The sequence below is a fragment of the Penicillium waksmanii genome, assembly GCF_028829765.1.
Source record: "Penicillium waksmanii strain IBT 27052 chromosome Unknown utg000005l:1.0-5232799.0:1.0-5237142.0, whole genome shotgun sequence".
NCBI classification, from domain to species: Eukaryota; Fungi; Ascomycota; class Eurotiomycetes; order Eurotiales; family Aspergillaceae; genus Penicillium; species Penicillium waksmanii.
In genome coordinates, this window is record NW_026643252.1 from 111,518 (window position 1) to 132,818 (window position 21,301).

At 46.7% G+C, this 21,301-nt stretch overlaps 7 protein-coding genes across 7 annotated transcripts; 5 read left to right on the forward strand and 2 right to left on the reverse strand.

Moving 5' to 3' along the window:
• Nucleotides 1-1,028: 1,028 nt before the first annotated feature.
• N7481_004955 (uncharacterized protein) lies at nt 1,029-1,526 on the forward strand (the record flags this gene model as incomplete). Its single annotated transcript, XM_057264174.1, has 2 exons — nt 1,029-1,258; nt 1,322-1,526. 2 exons carry the CDS (start codon nt 1,029-1,031, stop codon nt 1,524-1,526), a joined length of 435 nt encoding a protein of 144 aa, XP_057121894.1.
• A 1,244-nt stretch (nt 1,527-2,770) lies between these two features.
• On the forward strand, nt 2,771-3,233 carry N7481_004956 (uncharacterized protein; the record flags this gene model as incomplete). The annotated part of the gene is made up of 2 exons (XM_057264175.1): nt 2,771-2,870; nt 2,914-3,233. The coding sequence occupies 2 exons, from the start codon at nt 2,771-2,773 to the stop codon at nt 3,231-3,233; spliced, it is 420 nt and encodes a 139-aa protein (XP_057121895.1).
• A 1,054-nt stretch (nt 3,234-4,287) lies between these two features.
• N7481_004957 (Zn(II)2Cys6 transcription factor) lies at nt 4,288-6,705 on the forward strand (the record flags this gene model as incomplete). Its single annotated transcript, XM_057264176.1, has 2 exons — nt 4,288-6,244; nt 6,305-6,705. Coding segments are annotated over 2 exons (2,358 nt in total), but the record flags the coding sequence as incomplete, so codon positions are not given.
• Nucleotides 6,706-9,213: 2,508 nt separating this feature from the next.
• N7481_004958 (uncharacterized protein) lies at nt 9,214-9,693 on the reverse strand (the record flags this gene model as incomplete). Its single annotated transcript, XM_057264177.1, has 1 exon — nt 9,214-9,693. The coding sequence occupies one exon, from the start codon at nt 9,691-9,693 to the stop codon at nt 9,214-9,216; it is 480 nt and encodes a 159-aa protein (XP_057121897.1).
• A 1,456-nt stretch (nt 9,694-11,149) lies between these two features.
• On the forward strand, nt 11,150-12,393 carry mep20 (uncharacterized protein; the record flags this gene model as incomplete). The annotated part of the gene is made up of 3 exons (XM_057264178.1): nt 11,150-11,378; nt 11,437-12,246; nt 12,344-12,393. The coding sequence occupies 3 exons, from the start codon at nt 11,150-11,152 to the stop codon at nt 12,391-12,393; spliced, it is 1,089 nt and encodes a 362-aa protein (XP_057121898.1).
• Nucleotides 12,394-12,614: 221 nt separating this feature from the next.
• Nucleotides 12,615-13,491, reverse strand: N7481_004960 (uncharacterized protein; the record flags this gene model as incomplete). The annotated part of the gene is made up of 2 exons (XM_057264179.1): nt 12,615-13,124; nt 13,210-13,491. The coding sequence occupies 2 exons, from the start codon at nt 13,489-13,491 to the stop codon at nt 12,615-12,617; spliced, it is 792 nt and encodes a 263-aa protein (XP_057121899.1).
• A 949-nt stretch (nt 13,492-14,440) lies between these two features.
• N7481_004961 (glycoside hydrolase family 28 protein) lies at nt 14,441-15,800 on the forward strand (the record flags this gene model as incomplete). Its single annotated transcript, XM_057264180.1, has 4 exons — nt 14,441-14,509; nt 14,557-14,943; nt 14,979-15,260; nt 15,354-15,800. The coding sequence occupies 4 exons, from the start codon at nt 14,441-14,443 to the stop codon at nt 15,798-15,800; spliced, it is 1,185 nt and encodes a 394-aa protein (XP_057121900.1).
• Nucleotides 15,801-21,301: the final 5,501 nt, after the last annotated feature.

Here is a 21,301-nt window from a genome sequence, read left to right on the forward strand (position 1 = left end):
AGAAACTTTATGGGAAATATCATCACAGAGTATCTGAAGGCCAAAGGACTTAGATCCATGGATATCGGCAATACTTTTAGCAAATTTTCTCGATTCCTTTCTTATTTTGTTTTCTTTTCTTTTCGCGGTTCTAGTTAACGCTGGATTGCTCTTTTTAGCAGGCGACCAAGTCTTTCTATGTTCTTCATCTTGCCTAGTTCACGGCTTGAAACCCTTACAGTATCCAAAATTGAGTCAAGTCATGAGCCTCTTTGACAGACTTCCTGTAAATAGCCAAACAGCCTTCCACGGTTACATAAGAAGACTTCGCTACTAATGATATAATATCTTCTTTGTCTGTTCATAAATGCCTCCCTTGCTCCTCATTTTTTCAGAACTTTCAGTAACACAGTTCTAAATATGTTAAACAAAAGCGACTGAGTTAACGCATTCTCGAATTCAATATATTACTATCCAGTTTTCATTATTCTGACAGCTGTAGGATCTCAGAAAACCTATAATATTGATGAGAGACGAGTAGAACAATGACACCGAGGCTTCTGAAACTCGGCTGATAGGGTATTTATTATTTCCTCTTCTTTCTGATCTCTTTGGAAGGAGTTTTTTTGTGGAAAGAGCTAGTGTTTATTTTAACGTTTCCTTTCAACTTGTCAGGTCGAGGCCTCCAGGGTATATACTTTATACAAATATCCTGATAACTTCTTTCCTAGATGACAAGGTTCGAGGTATTTCTCTTAATCTCTGATATTTTATATTTAGTCCTATTTTCTAGCAAGCTCATTCACCGGAAATACCTAGTAGGTTTCAAGAGACGTGCTACCTTTGCCTTAATCAACAAGAGATCACCTTCTAAGGACATGGAGAACTTTTGGATATAGATCAACAGTGTCACAAGCCTACGAAACACCTAAATGAAAAGGGTCTGCGAACAAATCACTGCATTGTTAGATTGGTTTTCGGGACTCCACAAGCTGCTGATACAGGACACGCGCCTGAGGGTACAAAGTCAATCATGCTTGATCTTCAATATGAGCCTATCTACTCGAGACGAGCCGAGCCTTGGGGACCTTAACATCAAGACGGCCCATTATGGTGATCACCATCAGTATGCAGTAAAGGCCATCGAGATTCCTATTCGGCACGGAAGAAATCCCAGACAAGTTAAACACTTCCTCGACGTTATAGACAATAACAACCTTATCCCGTGCTACTTCAATACACAGAAATCCTCAGGGGTAGTTGGCTGTAAAGATTTCATGTGAGTTTTTCAATCATTCCATTTACTCCCATCTATTACTTACTAATAAAATTATGGGCATAGGTCGCAGTATATATACCGACTCAATAAAGCTAGGATTTTGACAAACGATCCAGCGATCTATGCCAGGTTTAACGATGATTATGGCCCTGGAATAAATCAACAACGTAACGGCACTGTTGGCTACGCGGCTTTTAACAAGATATATCACGGTGTGCACAGATCCATAGCCGGGATTCAATATGCGGGTAATCGTGAGCTCTCCTAAATTATCTCTATTTCTCTGTTGGGTTAGAAAAAGATTGCTAAGTGAATAACAAAACAGGTATCAAGCTTAGTGTGGATGAAAGCAGTACGGACGAAAGTGCTATATACGAAAGTAAATAGCTTCAATACGAGTAGTTGGAAATGTTTGGGGAATTGACCTCTATTTCATGGCCTCGGGTGCCAGCCGGGCTCAAATATGGCGGAGTCAAAGATCCACCCACCCGGGCAAACGAGTCAACAAACCAAACTAAAATGGGAAGTGATATATATGGCCGTCGCTTGGTACTTTGGCTCGAGCGATTCTCACGAATAGTGAGCGTTGACGTGTTAAAAGACAATCACTACCCCATTTGATTGGTATGGTTTATAAGGAGAATGATCATGTTGAAGAGAGCTGAAAGGAGTTTGGTATTGCTTGAAGTTTACGGTCCTAATATAGTTTTGAGCATAGCTTATGTGTTCCAAAAATCTTACATTCTATAGTAAACATTCAACCTTGGAAGTTTAAATCACCTGGGCATCAATGGTCGGTTGAGGACACAGCCCGCCAGTAGTACCGAGTATGCTATATTTCACGAACACACTCCTTCCTTTATTAACTTATGGGGAAAAGCTAAGGCCTCATACATTAGGTAATTTTGGTATTTACCATTTCCAGCAATTAAGCTTATATGTGGTCGTAATTGATGGTTTTACATTCCCTTGCGCATGCCCTTATGCCCAAAATTAGACACGCAAGAGCCAAGGTAAAGTCACAAGGGAAATAAAACAGAACTATCGGCTAGTAGGAAATAGCGACATAATCGAGACCGGGCGCATTGTCAGTATAAGGGCCGATCTCGTCGTCAAAGCTAAAACATTACCTAATTGAAACCTCCCCCGTGGGGACTTGTGGGTACTGACGACAGCAGGCCTTGCTAACAGCAAGTCTGGGTTGCGTTCATCATTCAAGGCAAATGCGGGGTTGAGCTCCACATGAGGCAGGATTGGACACCAAGAAGGTGTGGTTTGTTTCTAGGAGAAATGCCCTACATGCCGCGGTCTTTCTCCAAAAACTGCATAATGCTCTGTCGGTCACCCCTCTTCTACCATATAAAGCGCTGCCATGGGTATCTTGCATTTCGAGATAAGTTTAAGCCCCCGGTCATAGTGATTCTTGTTGTTCGGCTAGTTAATTAAGTGCATTTCTTAGTTGTATTTTAAGACTCCCTATTTACACATTCTACGAGTACTTGCGAAGTCAAAATGGGACAGTGGAAACGTTGGATTGGGAAGCTTCAAGCACCTACGGATCCTGGACTTTCTACAGCACAGTTGATGCTCACGAATGATTATCTTAAGCCAGGTAAGTCGATATATAGGAGTTTCGGTCTTCCTTCGCCCTACAGCATCAGATCTTTATTCCGCCCGAAAAGACAGCCTTTACTACGGATTTTACGGTATTTCTTGGCACGTTTATGCCGCCTATTTCTGCGGCATACTCATCAATATCGTTGGCTTCGCCGGTGCTGTTCGGGTTGATGTTCCAGTTGGGGCCCTCTACATCTACAATGTGAATTATTTCTCCGGGTTCATCGTGTCTGGAGCGGTATATTGGCTCCTGGCTTGGCTGGTCCCAATCCCGGGGACAAGTGTCACACGGAATGAGATTCCGTATGAGATAAGCTCTGTACCAGATTTGGATGAAAAGAAGGTTGAAGAAGCCTAAGTGGGATGGGCAAAGAAAACAAGGGGTCCGGAGTACGTGGGGTTGTCAACCTCGGGGAACCATGTGGGACCTCCCATGCTGCCGATATCGGTACGTGCGAATATATAAATAAAGAAGATACTAGTAGAATTGTGCAATGCATCTTTCACATTCTTAGATACAAGTAGTTTTTTTCTCCCTGCTTTTGTGTTTTCTCTCTTGCTAAATAGCTTCCCAGCAACAGTAGTAAACTAAGGTTTTAAGTCGTTCATGTTCGGAATCCCCGTGTATACCCCAATTGCCGATAGCCGCTGCTCACATCTCCTCGGCAGTCCATTGACACGGGCCTCGGGCTTCTTCTCGTAATCCCGAATTCGAGTCATTCATTGGTCATATTCTCCGGTCAAGCCACTTTTGGGGTCGATCTCCAGGGCTTCTACAGCCTCTTACTTCATAACCTGTCCATTTTTGCGCTAGTATCGTAAGCGGCATAAACTTTCCGCGGGAAGCATCCTTTCTTCCCTTCTCGGGCGATACATGATGGTATGTTTATATTTCTATCGAGTAATCCAAGCCTTTCCTGACTTCATGCTCTTATCGGTCGCATCTTAACATATTGAGATCGAGTAATAGGTAGATAGCACCTCTTTAGCTGATTTGCCCAGCCCGCCGGTTAAAGACTTTCCAGCTGTGATCGAGTAATATCCACCCCAGAGCTGGGCAACTTCGCCCAATTGCACCAATCAATCAACTACCATGAGATGGAATTCAAGCTACTCCGTAGGTACTAGTATGTTACAACGGAGTGTCCCCGAAAAATGTTCTTCATGACAAAATTGCCTCCTGAGTTCATTTCATACACTCAAAGAAGGTTTGACATTGCACTGATCACGGGCGCATTTGTGATTATTAAAATTTTCGGGCAAAGTCAAAGTTGTACCAAGCGCTGGTTGGGCTTCAGATCATATAGGCTTGCTTTCGGCAGGGCCATCGCTCATAAGAAATCACAGCCTAAAATTATCACGCACTTATCCAGACGAATCGTCGTCTTGTCCTTTTGGCGTCTTTTCTGAGTATGGCTGCTACTGCGCTCTTTCTGCCGGGGAGCAGTATTGATGCTCCTCTTCCCGAAGGCCATGTCTCTAATACTATCCTCTCTTCGCCACGATCATCACAATCACACGATGGCCCCCCAGGGGATGTCTTTGGAGATGTCCCTGATGGTCAATTTATTAAGCCTTCCGCCTTCACTCCAAGCTCATCTTTTCGGAACGTATCAGCCTGTCATCGATGTCGAATGCGAAAACACAGGTGTGATCAACAATTGCCAAAGTGTCGATCCTGCGAAAAAGCCCAGGTTCGATGTGTCGGCTATGATCCGATCACCAAACAAGAGATACCTCGCAGTTACGTGTATTTCTTAGAGAATAGGGTGGACTATCTGAAGGAAATCTTGTTAAAGCACAAGATCAATTTCCACTCCGCAATTCCTTTGAACGACGATGAAGCAAACTGCAACACTGCCGCAACATCCATCTCTACACCATCCGCAAAGGTTGAAGCAGTGGCTGCAAGTGGAAAAATCTCCGATGAAATACCACTTGATACAGAAATGCCTGAGCTTTCCAATTCCTTGGATTCTGTGATTCTCGATCTTCTTTCCGGTAAAAACACGAAACTAGAAATCACAAGGATAAATGAGCTCGATCGTCGTGCTGTCAACCAACAAGCTTCGGCTCAACCGTCTTTGTTCCGCTTCGGATTTGGAAGCAGTGTCAAAGGCTCTATGGAGCTTCCAGATCGTGAAATAGCAGATAAGCTCGTGGATGAGTATTTCATTCACACTAATCTCCATGTGCCCGTGTTAAATCGACCAGAATTCGAAAAGGTCCTTGATCAGATATACTATAGCGAAAGTTCCGGCCACCCAAAAGATCAACTCTACTTTGTCTTCATTGTGTTTGCAATTGGTGCTGCCTCTGTCACGAAGTCTCATGAAGCTACCCCGGGCCCTGAGCTGCACTTTGGCGCCGGATCAAGAAAGCGGAAAAGATCATCAATGCAATTCCAAGCTGCAGAGGAATACCACGCTTCCGCAATAACCTGCCTAGGGCACTGCCTTGACTCATGTGGAAATTTCAATCTATTTGGTGATTTCGAGGGCCTTCAAGCCCTCATCCTTCTCTGCAGCTTCGCGCTTTTCAAGTCAACCGCTCCGGGGCTTGGAAACCTTCTCGATATCGCCATACGCTCAGCAATAGATCTTCGACTATACAATGAGCAGGATAGCCCTGCCAACATGCTAAATCTTGCTTCAAAGTCCTCATTTGACGAAGCGCATCGTGATTGGATCAAAGATTTACGGCGACGGCTGTGGTGGTGTGTTTACAGCCTGGATCGATTAGTCGCACCATATTTAGAAAGGCCGTTTTTTATTCCGGACGATGTTATTACTACTCAATTTCCGTCTATACTGGACGACCAATTCATCACGCGACGTGGAATATTGGCCTCTGTCGATAACAAAAGCGGGTATAAGTATGCCGTTCGGCATCGCTTTCGGTTCCGGATTCTTCAATCCGAGATACACACCGTTCTCCAATACCATCACGCACGTTTGGAAAGGGGTGGGCCATCGTCAAATCTCAATCGGAGAATGCCATTATATCTCTGTGACTTTTCTTCTTTCAGATCCTGGCGTCAAGACATGCATTCCAGGCTAGAAAGATGGAGGAATTGTATACCCAGTCTGGGGCCTCCCTCAGACAGGTTTCTAATGGAACTTGACTTTTGGCAATCAATAATTGCCCTATATCGTTGGAGTGTCAAGATACCGGCCGATTTAGTTCACTCCCCAGTGACAATCACTCCCATAATTCAGCAGCCTTCCAATGAACCGCCAGAGGAGGTAGACTGGATTTGTTTCAAAGTTGCTGAGGCAACTTCAAACGCGCTTCATATACATCACATGATGCAAAATCTCGGGTGTAGCACTACGCCTTACATTATTACCCACGAGGTTTTCCTTGCAGGTAAATATTTGCAAACATCAATATCCCAACGAAAGACACCTTGCTGAACTCTCTACCCAGGTAGCCTGCTTCTCTTCACAGTGTGGAACTCGCAACTAGTTCAACACAAATTGGTAATTTGTCATATGTCCCAGAATATTTACCAAATTACTAACGGTCCTCAGACATTGAGAAGCCTTGATTATTCAACTCTTGCTGCTATCTCAGTTCTAGATAAACTGAAAGATAAATGTCACTTTGCGAAAAAGTCAATGGCCACTCTTAAGTCAATGGCGACTCTCACAATGCAAATGAAGCTATCAACGGCCGAATTTGTGACGCCACCAAGCTGTTTCACACACCCTAATATTTCCAAGGAAACATTGCCGAGTTTGCCTACAAACACCCGAATGCCGGATTTTGGACAATTCCAAAATCAAATACCTCACGACGCTGATCCAGCTGGGAAAGCTTCTCTACAAGGTTCTTTTCAGTTTCCGCAGTCGAAGTTTCCACCCATCCCTGCGAGGATGAAACCTCAAGATTTAAGCTTGCTGAAGAGTCTTTGAGCAACATCCCTATAGTTACAAGGAACTCAGAAAACAACATAAAATACAAGTCTATGGATTTCAAACCCTCCGAGGGGGCTGGTATTATTGAAGGGGCAATATCCACCCCAGAAAGCCTTCAGTCATGGAATAACTCCAACGTTGAAGCGTCAAAATACCTTTCAAATGCTTGGTGTCATACTACTGAGCCTTTGACTCCGCGTAACTTCACTCATTCAAGTACAGAAGACGCAGATATTCAGGCTAGTGAGGACTTTTTAGATGCCTATATCGTTGGGTGGACTTGACACAACTTTTCCGTCACTCAAACAAATAGCTTGAAGATGTTGACCCGTGCTAGTTCTGGCTAAACCTACTACTACCTTGGGACCACAATTCCATATCGCCTGACAGTTGAATCGCAATTCAAAACTCATAATTTCTAGATCGCTGGATCTTTAAGCCTTAAATAATAAGGCGACAATGGTTCATCCCTGCAGCTCGGCATGCAGTTCCTTCAGTTGCTTCGTCTTTAGTTTCTTCATCATCTTCTTTTTCATTCTTCAGGCTTTGAACTCGAATTTATTCTCCTGGTTTTGATTTCAAAGAAATACTATACTTTTGTCACCGTTACCTAGTGAACGGGGAGGATGCTCGAGGCGGCACGGTCAGAACTTGCGGGTTGAATGAACCGCTGATATGATAGGGATAAAGACATAGGGGTAGCTGAGAAGGAGAAGTGGTATGTATTGCTAGGCTAGGCTTGAGATGCCTTACATACAAGATGTTGCTTTTCACACCGCTATTTCCCTGCTACGCTACTAGGTATCCATCAGAAATAACTCGAATACTCTAGTTCTTTATCATTATCATAGCCAAGAAACCCGAATACTTCGATATTTTTGCGATGTTGCGCCAGTCCAAGATATGTATTCCAAGTTTCATGTCCTAACGATGGATCTGCAAAAATCACAATTTTAATCTATCCACGAACTGGTCTCGCTCTCAAAAGTGGATCGACGTGATCGTTCTGCAAGTTCAATTTTGGTGCGAAAGAAATCGCAGCGTGGGACAATTTGTTGCCTGAAATAGTTTTGGCATGGACCTTGTAATATTTCCATTACAGACGGACATGCGGTATACCCAGGTGTGCACAAAATTGTGACTAGCTCAACGCTGATAAGATACATGATCTTGACCACATCCTCTATATGGCCAGATAAATTGCCGCTGGCAGGTCACTCGGATTCTAGAAGTCTCGGGCGAGAACTCTTACAAGATCTTTATATAGTTTCATCCTTTGAAGTTGCGTAATTATTTGTTTGAAAAGATACGACTTATTTATCGTCACTGCCAGTGTTCTCCAGTGTGCGATATATCGCCCGAAAATAAAGTAGTCCTGCCGGGATCATTGGGCAAAGAATCGCGACATTTCAGCTTGTACTACATCATAACATGCGCCATACCTCAGAAGCTGGCGGTTCTTGAAATCTATCATGATGGATGACGGCCGTGGGTGGCTATATTTTTGTCACCCGTAGTGGATAATGATATCCAAAACGTCTCTTATCTCAGCACCTATATCCCCGACGGTGACTTTAGTTCCATTTCCCGTTAAGTTAGCAGAGGCCCTCAAAGGAGGAATTCCTTCTTGCGTAACCAGGCGAGATATCTCATCTTACAATTGACCACCATTGACAAGCATAGCCAACGTTCCCTCGATAGAACTCTGCTGCAATGTAGTCGGCGAAAGCATTTTTATCATGGGATGTTCAACACGGTATGAGGCAACAACCCCGAGGGGGAGGTCCAAATCCACCGTCAGGAGCCTGACCATATCTTCTTCGCAGGGGGGGGGAGATTTTGAACCTCGCGGTGGAGAGCGTACGACCCAATCATGGCATGCTTTTTGTGCGGTTGTCGCCTTTTTGCAGCGAAAATACGATTCAAAGCTTCGGCGTCTGTTGCAATAACCGCATATCCAACATCAGATGGGATAATAGCCACGCCCCTCTTTAGAAGCACTCGAAATACTCTCTGTGTGTCGCCTTTAATGGAAAGTGTTCCTTTGAAGCTCATATTTGAGAGGATGATCAGTTCCAATGCAGACTTTAATTCAAAAATGCAAGTCAGAACAAGAATTCGAAACTTTTCAAATGATAGAATTTCCTAGTCGTCAAGTCGCGACAGATAGTATTGTCAAGGGCCGATGGAACTCTCCGCTCAAGGGGAAGAAATATGTTGTCCGAAAGCTCGACACATTTCGATATCCAACCACCTGGGCATAAATGAGGGTCATGTAGGATTTTAAAAAAATTAAGACACGAATACATGCCTCAGAAAGTTCGACTTCACTAGATGATAGACTAAGCCGAACCCTCTAGCAGGGCGTTGTGGTTTGTTCCCAGGGAGGATCCAGTCATATGTTTCAAAACGCCCCGCTCAATTAATTTTCACACGGGCAACATTCGACTGGAATTCTCCGCGTGTAGCTCCAGTTAAATCCGCGAGGTGAGATTCCGTCACGTCTGTCAACGGCATCTCCCACACTGCATGCCATATTCCCTGGGCTCGAATGGAATATTCATGCCCCTCTTCACATTCAAATGCGGGAAGCTTGATAGTTCGATCGAAGGCCTGACCGGCTGGTATTTCGACCAAATCTGCGGGGGTTGCCGGGAGCTTTCTGGACACCTTGATCGTGTCGATGGGAATGGCTTGTCCATTTCCGGTATCGCAGACCTCAAAAACCCCCAGAACTCCGGCTTGGAAGTCCAGGGGTGAGTTCCATGTCAAGAGGGTTACTGGAGCTTGCGCGTGGTTGTGAATAGAGATGGTGATGGGTACAGGAAAAGATGATGAAGCTTGGAGGTTTGAAACATGAGAGGCCAGGGTGACCTGCAGACTCAAAGCAGGGTCCATCGTTCCTAGTGTCTTAGTAGCAGGGAGAAGTTGAGAACTGCTGGGTGAATGAGAGACTTTCGAATTTAAAGGGGGGAGTAAAGTGAGGGAACGGATAAAGATTTGATTTCACTTGGAGGAGTTGAGGGGAAAGAAAGCCGTAGTCTAGCCCGTGAATGATAGTCGCAGGTTCTCGCAGGTTCTCGCAGCCGCCCAGGAACTTGCTACATATCACCAAAGGCATGAGATAAATGACGGGAGAAACAATTCCTGGCCAGTTATCCGCTACTGATTTCCTTCAGGGCCAATGGGACTCCCCACAACTCCTCTCGTTGCCGGGCCAAGCTGTGCCACAGGGTCTGGTGGCGTGTAACCCTCCCCTCCACACTTACTTGGCGGTTATCTTGTCATCTTCAGGATTTTCTTCAAGATTTCTCCTATCGGGAGTCTATCGGCAGTGGCAGCTGAGTAGAACGTTGTCAATGGTTGCCACAAAACCACTTAAACCGCCTTCAGCCCTTTATCGTGCAAATAGAAGAGTTGGGCGTTTCTTGGGTAGTATCTTGATTTGCTTGGCTCCACGGACTCCGCGGTGCCAATGCAAGACTTGGCATCTTGGCAAGCCAAGGACAATCATTATCATACTTGATCTTCAAGAAGAGATGAGGGGGAAATGAAGCCTCTTGTGAACGTCGAGTCTAATCTTTCGAAGGCTGAGGGAGGCTAGCGTGCTACGAAGGCCCATTGGAATACCAGGAGTGCGCCCCTGTATCATCTACATCATGTACAACACACCTCACACCTTAGTTTACTCCTGTGAGTTTATGGCCGTTACATCGTCGAATCTTGGAGATGATGGCTTGCCTTCCCCGGCCCAATCGACACACAGAGAAGGCCATCATCTATATTATACCAGATTTTCACCAGTCCTCTTCCAGGACTCTCTCCGGGCATGATCTGTTTTGCAAACGTTGCTAGGTGAAACGGGTCTCCGCCGGGCCAAGAAGCGGGAGCAGTTCTCACTTCCCATCAAGGTCGAGTTCCGACGATATCGAGGCCTCTCGAAACATCAACAGCCAGTAGTGGGCGGTCTCTGCGTTTTCTCCGTCGGGATGGCGAGTCGAGACAGCAGATGACCATTCAATCTCCCCTCTGCCAGGACTTCAGGTGGGGAAATCACACACACACACACACTCTCTCTCTCTCTCTCTCTCTGTGTGTGTGTGTGTCTCTCTCTCGCATCAAGAACTAGCTTTGTTAGTCTTCACCTTAGGGTAATTGAAGACGGGATCCAATGCCTTGATATCGACATGAATCTTTCTCCCCGAGAACTATAAATCGAGCCACCCGGCCGTGCAATTTCGAGGTATTCTCATCTAAACCTACTCAAGCGTACCTCGGAGCTCAAACTCACATCACATCACCTTGCCAACTCGATCTTCTCGATCTTTCACCCATCACTGTATCACTCTACACCATGCGTCTTACTGTCTTGTCCGCGGCCTTCCTGGCCATCGCACAGAACGTGTATGCGTTTCCCATCGAAGCCGATCAAGCATCTGCCCTGGATGTCACCTTGAGCCGGGTGAGCGATACTCGCATCAAGGCTGTCGTGAAAAACACCGGTGCCGAAGACGTCACCTTTGTGCACCTCAATTTCTTCCGTGACAGCGCTCCCGTCAAGAAGGTTGCGGTCTACCAGAATGGTAAGCTAGCGGAGCTCTGCCAATATGGGTGATTTACATTAGCTGACCATCCGTGCAGATGATGAGGTCGTTTTCGACGGAATCAAGCGTCGATTCCAGCTTAAGGGGCTCGAGTCGGATTCCCTCACAACTCTGGGTGCCGGGGAAGTTTTGGAAGATGAGTTTGACATTGCCGAGACGACTGATCTGTCCAACGGAGGCGCCGTTACCTTACGTTCCAGCGGCCTAGTTCCGGTGGTCAGCGAAGGATCTGTGACTGGGTATCTGCCATACAGCTCGAACGATTTGAAAATCGACGTGGATGGATCCAAGGCTTCCCAAGTGAGCAAGGCGCTGAAGCCGCTCGATCGCCGCACCAAGGAGAGCTGCAGCAATGCCAGCCGTAAGTCGGCCTTCGAGACAAGTCTGGCTAACACGGTCAAGTTGGCCAAGGCCGCCGCTACCGCGGCGAAGTCCGGATCAGCCTCCAAGTTCAGTGAATACTTCAAAACCACCTCCAGCTCGACTCGCTCGGTCGTTGCGGCACGACTGACCGCGGTGGCCAATGAAGCGGCATCGACCAGCTCTGGATCGACTACTTACTACTGCAGTGATCCCTATGGGTACTGCGAGACCAACGTGTTGGCATACACGCTGCCCTCCCGCAACGTGATCGCCAATTGCGACATCTTTTACTCTGATCTGCCGGCTCTGGCCAGTACCTGCCACCAGCAGGACCAGGCCACCACCGCCCTGCATGAGTTCACCCATGCACCGGGTGTGTACAGCCCCGGTACTGACGACCTGGGATACGGCTACTCGGCCGCCACCTCTCTCAGCAGTGCCCAGGCTGTGCTGAATGCAGACTCGTACGCCCTGTACGCCAACGGTATGTTCCCTGTCCCCCTTTTTTCCAGTGAGAAGTGCAGTAGACTGATCAAGAAACGACGCAGCGATCAACCTTGGCTGCTGATCTATTTCGATAGGTCGTGCCGCGGTCCGAAATGCTCAGTGGACGGAGGGTTTGAGGTGGTAGGTCTAGGGAAAGTAGTAGATGTACATAGTTCCGTGTAGGGGTCGAAGACGCTACTAGCAGCTGGAATGGAGATTATTCTTGAAAATATGTTTGATGATCTCGACGTCGCGATTACTACTCGCAGTCGGCACAGTTGAGAAAAGCGTAGTCGTAAATTTATCGCTGCGTATGCCGGTATGGTGGCGAGATATATCCGTGGTAATTGATCAACCACCAACCCATCACTTGCGATCCAAGATATAGACCCAATGAAACACGTCGGGAGTATGTGCGGAAGACGAGACCGGGCCAGCGGGGGCCTTCAGAGCAGTGCGGGAACGCAAAGTCCAATATTTATCGAGGGCTGGAAGGCGATCGAACCGCAGAGTAGAATACGAGAGTGTAACCCAAGTAGTATCCTTTCGAGTCAATGGAATGAGGTTCAAGGCGAGCAGCTCGACTGGAGACAATATTGTCGTGCCGTTGTCGTTGTCGTTATCTTGAGCCACCTCTCGTACGATTGGGCAGATTTCGGGTAAGTCGAAAGCCGAGACTTCGCAGTCACTAAAGGTTGCGATCGCGTCACTGGTGCTTTTGTCGAGGATGACATCAAAGGGAGCGAAGGGCGCCAAGGTCGCGACATGGTCCCAGAGGAGAAGGTCGGCTCGGCGCCAGTGCATGGCGTGTCCCGGGGGGATATCTCGTTCTGCATTTTGACCGATCCGCACGGCCTCGGAGGAGAAGTCGACGTTCTATATAGATCTCAATCAGCGACCAGGACGAATTTCAAAGATGATGGTTGGGGAGGAGAGGGGGGGGGTTCAATTCGACACTCACCAAGATTCCATCGGCGGACCAGCGTTGCTCGAGAAAGGCGTCGCGCAGTCTTTGACCAAGGCGTGAGACGCCGGGGCCCAGATGCAACACACGTGGGGAGTTGCCTGGGGAATGTAAATGGGCCCGTTGGTCCAGGTCGGATAAGACGGCGTCGATTAAAACATGGCCCGAATTCAACCACTCTCCCACATCACGGCCGGTGGCAAAGCGATGATCCCAGAATTCAGGGCTATCGTAGTCCGGGGCTCCGGTGGTTTTGTAGTGTCTTCGGTGGGGGGCCATTCGCGAAGAGAGAGGAGAGAAGAGAAGAAGGAGGGAAGAATTGGAGATTAGAGAGGCATCGCCAGTCATGTGACTGCATTATGCAGCGGTGCAGCACACACGTGAGTGTCAGCATAGCAGCCCTGGAGTACACAAATGTAGTTATTAGAGTAGTAGTCTTGTAGAGCTTGCCCTACTACTAACCATTAGAATATACCTGGTCGGTCATGATAGTCCTAGTGCTACCTAGTAGTATTTACACCTGGGCAGGACTTAATTGGAGTTGGCATTATTACTAGTAGCAGACTTGTAACTACTAGTACTACTACCCATGAATATAGTACTAGCATATACTAGTAGCACTACTAACAGATCCACTGTATTATACTAGTAACCTTGGAATACACTACATGACTCAATAATCTAAGTACTACCAATGTAATAAGTAAAACTGAGTGGATTATACTAGTCGTAGTAGTTACGAGAGTATAACTACCAGCCGTTTGTGTTGTCCCAAAGATTTCCCAAAGATTATCCGCTCCTACATCAAGCTCCATTTCCACTTCACTTCACTTCCACTTACTACTGGCAGTTATTAGTAGTAACTACCAGAACTTCCGACATTAAACATCGACCACTGCTCAGCTGGAATTTCCACCACGTTCACAAAGGAGTGGCTCTGGCGACTAGCACACTCACGCTATGCCCCGAGGTCCGGCTTATCTTCTGGAGATTTCCTCCTAGTCCATTCAGCCTATGTCTATCATTGCTCGTTTCGGTTTCAGAGAGCGACGGTTGTTAGAGATTAATCCAGGCCCGCCAGCCATCAAGCTCCTCCCACGCCCCTGTTATCGACTTGGAAATTGACCACTCTCCCAAACACCGGCTTCCGAGATTCAACGCCTCCTGGTGTCGCGCGAAAGCTTCGCAGTGCTCAATCAAGTTTAGCATACTCCGTATACTGCATAGTATGCCCTCCCATGCTATAAAAGGCTTCGGCGGAAGGAGAACACTTGGCTTGGATCCTATCCTGAGCCACGTCAGTCTCTCCGTTCACTCGTTTTCAATTCCTATTCTGTTGACCAGAATTGCCTCATTCTTTTGGCTATTCCTTCTGTTGAACAGAGCAATCCCTTCCCTTTTTTCACATCTGCTGCTAGTCACTGCCGCTGCCAGCCTGGCCGCCGCTGCTCCCCCCCCCCCCCCTCGCGTGTTTCCGATTTCACCCAAAGGTCTTCTTCCACTTGCACGTTCACCGAGGCAGCCAGCGCCTCGGCCAGTAAGTCCGACTGCTCCACGATCATCCTGAGCGATATTGAGGTCCCAGCCGGGGAGACCCTTGATTTGTCGGATCTGAGCGATGGCACCAAGGTGATCTTTGACGGCACCACAACCTTTGGATACGAAGAATGGAAGGGTTCTCTTATTCATATCTCAGGCTCCGGTATCACCGTGACGGCCAATGACGGAGCTGTGATTAACGGTGATGGCTCTCGTTGGTGGGACAGCGAGGGAACCAATGGCGGGAAACCAAGCCCAAGTTCTTTTATGCCCACTCCCTCGATGACTCGATCATCTCCGGCTTGACCATCAAGAACACTCCCGTGCAAGCCATCAGTGTCCAATCGGACAACCTCGTCATTGGGGATGTGACCATCGATAATTCGGACGGTGACGACAACGGTGGCCACAACACCGACGGCTTTGATATCAGCGAGTCCACCTATATCACCATCACGAACCCGACCGTCAAGAACCAGGATGATTGCCTGGCCATCAACTCTGGCGAGGTGAGCGCGTTCTCCCCTTTAGCGCTTAGCACAGTTCAAATCGTGGATGGAATGTGCTAATTATACTATGTATTACAGTAGAACATCTACTAGAGTGGGGCCACTTGCTCTGGCGGCCACGGTCTCTCCATCGACTCCGTTGGCGACCGTGATGACAACACCGTGAAGAATGTCACTATCACCGACTCCACCGTGAGTGATTCGGCCAATGGAATCCGTATCAAGACGATCTATGATGCTACTGGTTCTGTCAGCGATGTGACCTTTTCGGACATCACTCTCTCGGGTATCAGCGATTACGGCGTCGTGATCGAGCAGGACTACGAGAATGGCTCGCCTACCGGTACCCCAACTGATGGTGTGCCAATCACCGGTCTCACCGTGGATGGCATCACCGGTTCACTCGAGGATGATGCGGTTGAGGTGTACATCCTGTGCGCTGAAGACAGCTGTACCGACTGGACTTGGGAAGATGTGAGTCTGACCGGCGGCTCTACCAGCGACGATTGCAAGAATGTTCCTTCGGGCGCATCCTGCTAGTCACAATCAAGTTCAAGATCGCTGTTGGCATTTAATCTCTGTGAGTTATATGTACATGTACACTATTCATACCATTTAGCACCACCTACCCTCCAAGGATAGGGAGATTGGATATTATATTTGTCTTTCTGTTACCCGCAAGTGTGGCGAGTGGTTAACTTTAAGAGCTTGAAGGCGTTGGTCTTCTTCCCTAAGATATTAAATTATAAATATCATATCATTCTTGAGACTTGAGACTTGAGATATCCAATGAACATTTTCTCGCGAGTTCGAACCTCGTCTCTTGCATTCCTGTTAAATAAGAAATAAAAACCTTCAAGTTTGTTCCAGCTATCTCGGGGTCAGTAAATTTCATGCTGTACAGTATACCTCACACTCACCCTCGTGAATTATTAGATTCCGACTTAAGCAAAGACATAGATCCTACTTTTGTGCGCCTCAAAATAAACCAATAACAGTCCATACATCGCGACAAATCACCTAGGAACGTATAAAGCGCACTCTCAAGCCTTTACTACATATCCATAGATGTTACTCGAGGCGTTGATCTCTCCCTGGCCCGCGACAGTTCTGGAAGATCCGGAGCACTTCCCTTGCTGGGTGTACATAGCGAATACCGTGAGGACTTGGCCGCCTTTTGTTCCAGTCCAGTTGATTTTGGCCCCTCGGGGAATGTAGATAGTTTTACAAGCCTGGGTGCCAGTCCCATGGACGTCTATCCCTGTGTTTGTTTTAAGCTCCCAAGCTGGAGACATGCTCACTAGCATAGCTAGGAGGTAAACTGAGTGGAAAGAAAACTTCATTGTTGGTTCTATCATCAGTTAGTTCGGTTCGGCTGTTAACCATCAGGTTGCAATTATCGTCATACATAATGATTTTATAAAATCGGTAGAGGTCAAGATCTGACTTCCATGCACATTGAATTGATACTGAGACGAAGCTCAAAGAATCTGGCGCTGAGAGCCGTGCTAAATATTGTCCATTTGAACTCATGATGTCACTATTTATGCCTTTTGTGTGTAGCAAGTATTAAGTAATTGTACCCATAATACGGGGCAGACCCATGCCTATCTCGTATTTAAATCAATATCATGCCTATGCCATAGGAGATAGCTAAATAGTTCTTATTTCGGGGCCACGAACGGTGGGTACTCGTGGTTCATGCAGTGGTCGAACCGAAATAGGCCAGCTCTAGCCCCAAACAGGCCTGTAAGCTGTCATTAGTGATGTTGTCACCTACCGGTCATTCCTGTGCCTCTAGCTTTTATAATAATATTTTGCTAAATGTTTAATTATTAAAAAGGCTACGGTCGGCACGACGCTAGGGCGTCCCGGGGCGGATTAATGAATGAACAAAAAAAGAGGCAAAAAGAAATGCATCCGTGAATCGAACACGGGCCTAGACCTGGGCAGTGTCCATGGACACTCTGTGGACAAAAAATCGATTTTTTGTCCATCCTTCGGCATGCCCATTCCGCCCAGTTGGGCCCATTTAAAGATACATAAAATATATATGTATGAGCCCCGTTTATATTCCTTATATCTAGGTAAATTTAGATTTTTAAAAGGTATTTATAGAGAGAATAGTTTAATCTGTTCAAATTGCTAATAAAAATCGATAATGTAATGGGGGATTCCGCTCTCAACACCGGTAACTATCCCATAGTCAGGTGATTGAGGCCTTAGTAACAAGGCAGCCATTTAGTTTCAGAAGAATAAGTAGCGTTCGTTCCATAGTATCAATAACAACATGCGTGTTCCCCCTTACGAATTATTCTTTCTGCTGAGAGTACTGAGGCGGAGGTTGCGGTATCGGTGTATCGCTTGTCCATGAAGACTCGAATGTCTTATTAGTCGCATCTCTATAGCGTCACGCTCTGTCTACTACTCTCCTGCACTCTGCGAGTGTGGTGGTTTTGTCCTCTTGTGATCGACCCGTCTTCTTGACAGACTGCTAGCGACCATTCCCATCTTACAATAAATGTTAGTTCTAGAAAAAGAACTTTTTCGTCTTTTTGTATAGAGAAATAGGGGTGCAAACATATCTTTAATATATACATTTCCATAAAACCTTAAATATAAGCTTTTGATAATCTAATTAATTTATATCTAAGAGATTATTGAATTATATCTACTATTTAATTAGTTAGAAGATCTGTAATGCCTTGCAAATTGTATTTTTGGCCCAAGATTTGGGGGCCAAAAGGTAGTTTTGGGCATGCCCATGCCCAGGTCTACACGGGCCTTATTCTGCTTTTGGAGGTTGTGATCATGGCGTGGAACTCATCCCAGAGTAATACAGCCATATGTTTAAGGTATAGGCCCGGTTATTCCGACAGGAGGTCGCAGAGCGCGTCGATAGCAGCTTTACCTTGCCCGATGTGAATACCGGTGATAATAATCAAGGCAAATGCTATTATCTTACAGGCCTCACCACAATTTTGGTATCTTCTCCCGTTGGAATAATGAGTATTTTCAATAGCAGTGCTGGGCCTTTGATCAGACGAATCCGGTAGTTCTATAAGATCGTCGAGTGAGAGACAGGAGCGGACCAACTCTATATAAATGATTACCTGGGGGATGATATACCAACTTGAAGCGCATTACTGTTGTCCACCTGCTACCATAGAAGCTTCGGTACGGTTTTACCTTTGCATCGAGAGCACTAGCTGATTGAAATCAGGAGATACTACGAACCATTGCATCGCTGAATGCATGAACAACTCAAGCCGAAAGCAATGCATCAAGGTACGAGCAAGAGCTCAGTAGGTTGAGGCTTTCCTTGTCGAAGAAAGCAAACGACCTGGAAGTAACCACACGGGTGGCTGAACTTCTCTACGAAGTAAATCGAAAACTCGGGACTGTGACCGACTACCTCTTGAAGCAGCTCGCAGCTCTGGAACTTCAAACCCTGGAGTGACAAGGTGAAAATATGCTCCACGACAATGCCCGTCTTTACATTCTCGAATGTAATAGCACGCCTCCCGGTCACACCCCATCAAAACTGAATTCAGAAAACCCAGGGATTTAGGGTTTGCTCGTACGAGATCTAGGAGTCACTGACTGATCTAAATTTGGAATAGGAGATGGATCCCAAGCTTACTAAGAACTTCTGTAAATTTGAGATAAATCGTATAAGTGGAATAGCGCGGCCAGCCAATCTAAACCGAAAAGCCAACCCCTACACCCCATCCAAGCGGAAATCCAATCAAAGCCAATCAGTGGCGGAGAAACTACAGCGAGGGCTGGCTAGAGCACGTACTAGGGAGCAGATCTCGATTCATCAAGTGCGCTGAATTCCCTCCATTTCTGGCCATATTATATTTTATGTTTTCACAGAGCTTCCTCAGACAGCAGCCTACCCACTGCCTTTGGGTCCACGGACACAGTTCCAGTGGGGAACAATGAAAACGAACTTTTTAACACAAAAGGAAAAGGTACTAAACCTGTTTGCCTTCAAATTACTTGTATCATGTGTAATGGTCGTATTTTTGTGAGGTTCCGTAGGTCACGACTCAGTGGTACAGATACAGGTCTAGCCCTCATCAATGAGTAGTACGTATTGGGATGGCAAAACACTACCAGCAAAGAGATGCTCCAAACAAATTGATTTAAGGTTTGGCGTCGGAAGCGGATGACCGCCGCCAATTTCGGGTACGATGCAGGACGCTTATCGATCAGCCGAGCCCACAACCTAGTTCCAAATCATTACGTGGTTTCTCCACCCACGGTTCATCACATCTGTCAAGTCACACTCCGCTAACCAATCAGTACTAAGGGGGCTCACAGTATTCCGAATCATCTCGACCGCTCTTAGCCTGGGAGCTGTAATCCGAACGTCATCAAATTTGGACTACCATTGTTTGGTAACATGTAGATGAATATGACTTGTGCAGCAATAAGGATGCCATTGGTAACATACAAGCGCAGTGTGACTTTAGCAGTGAGGAACCGTAGATGGCCGAGCCACCGACGATTTGAGCGGGCTTGGATGATCAATCTTCGCTGTCAAACTCCTGGTCGTTATTGGATTCACTTTCAGATCCGTTGTCCGAAAAGATCGAGCACACGTCGGAGCCGACATCGCCCTGGTTCTGATAACTCTCAATCTCAATAGGCCCGACCGGTCAGCAACGAGGTGCCATGGAGGAAACGGCTCGCGGTGAAATAGTAGCGATGCGAAACCCTGGAGAAAGAACGAGAAGGTATAAAGAGAATAGTACTCTCAGAGATCAGGTGCGAGGTGAAATGGACGTAAAGCGAGTAAGGGAGGGATAGGAGTTAAAAAGGCCATAGTCGGTGTGGTAGGTTCGAATCTAAAGAGAACATGGTGGTGAGGAGGGAGCCAAAAATGTATACATTCCTTAGCGCCGGGAGCGTCAAGGTTGGTGATGAACGAGAGGCAGCAATAGACTAGCGTCAGGGACCCAGGTCTTACATGGAGGTAAGCCATAGGCCGTGGGAATTAACAAAACTGATGCCAGGGCCGAGACTGGTTAGCAATACTCGTAAAACGGTGGCAGAAGCCGCCATTTTTGGATCGTTAAGGCTACAGCCGATAAGTGGCATGAGACAACTCACAATAGAGGCATAGACGTCATTTCTATAATTTCCCATGAGATTAGCATGTTGAAAGAGCCCTTACAGCCATCTGACTCCCAAGTCAAAAGGTGCTGGGGTCCTACTATAATAGCATGTGAACGGTGATACAGTTTTGTAGAAGGTTTACAACAACGTTCACTCTTTCTGTCGAACCGTGATCGAAACACAGAAGCCAGATCTACTTGAGAGAGATGACCAATGCTTGGCCACACAGCTGATGTTGACAACTCTTTAGAATATGAATAACCGTTGTCGCAACTTTTGAAGGTGATTAAGCCGCCCGGCAACAACCTCCAACGTGACAGACAAATTGAAAATCCAGCACACTCCATCCAACCAAGAAGCGGATGCCTTCACCGGATCCAGCTATCCGCCAATCCTGTGTATCTACATCCCAAAAGCTGACGTCTTTTCTAGTGATCTTGAGGCCAAGCGTTTGATTGTCTCCTGCATGTAGAATCATTGTCTTGTCAAATTGTCTCAGCTGTAGCTTCGGCATACCTGACCCCGTCTCCGGGGAAAGCTCAATATAGCTTTGTGGCACAGCTCGACCTGGGACACTGCTAGAGTTCGAAACCGTTAAGGAAATAATAAAAATTGTAACCCAGAGCGCAGGATTGCCGCCCTCCAATCCTCCAGCGCGAGGCGCAGGTTGTGGCGTCTCGCCGTACCCAGCTGGGTAGGTGTAGGATGCTGTTGATAAGACCCTGCTGTTGATAATACCGCTGACGGATTATCGAGGTATGGGTAGATATAGCGCCATATTTGCGAGAAATCGCTGGATCTTGGCCAAGCAACCTCAGGCGCTGGCGGAATTGTTGTCGGATATGTGGGTATGGCACCCTTGGCAGGACGCGTGGGCGGATACTCGGACAACTGCAACATTGACTTGAGTGTTA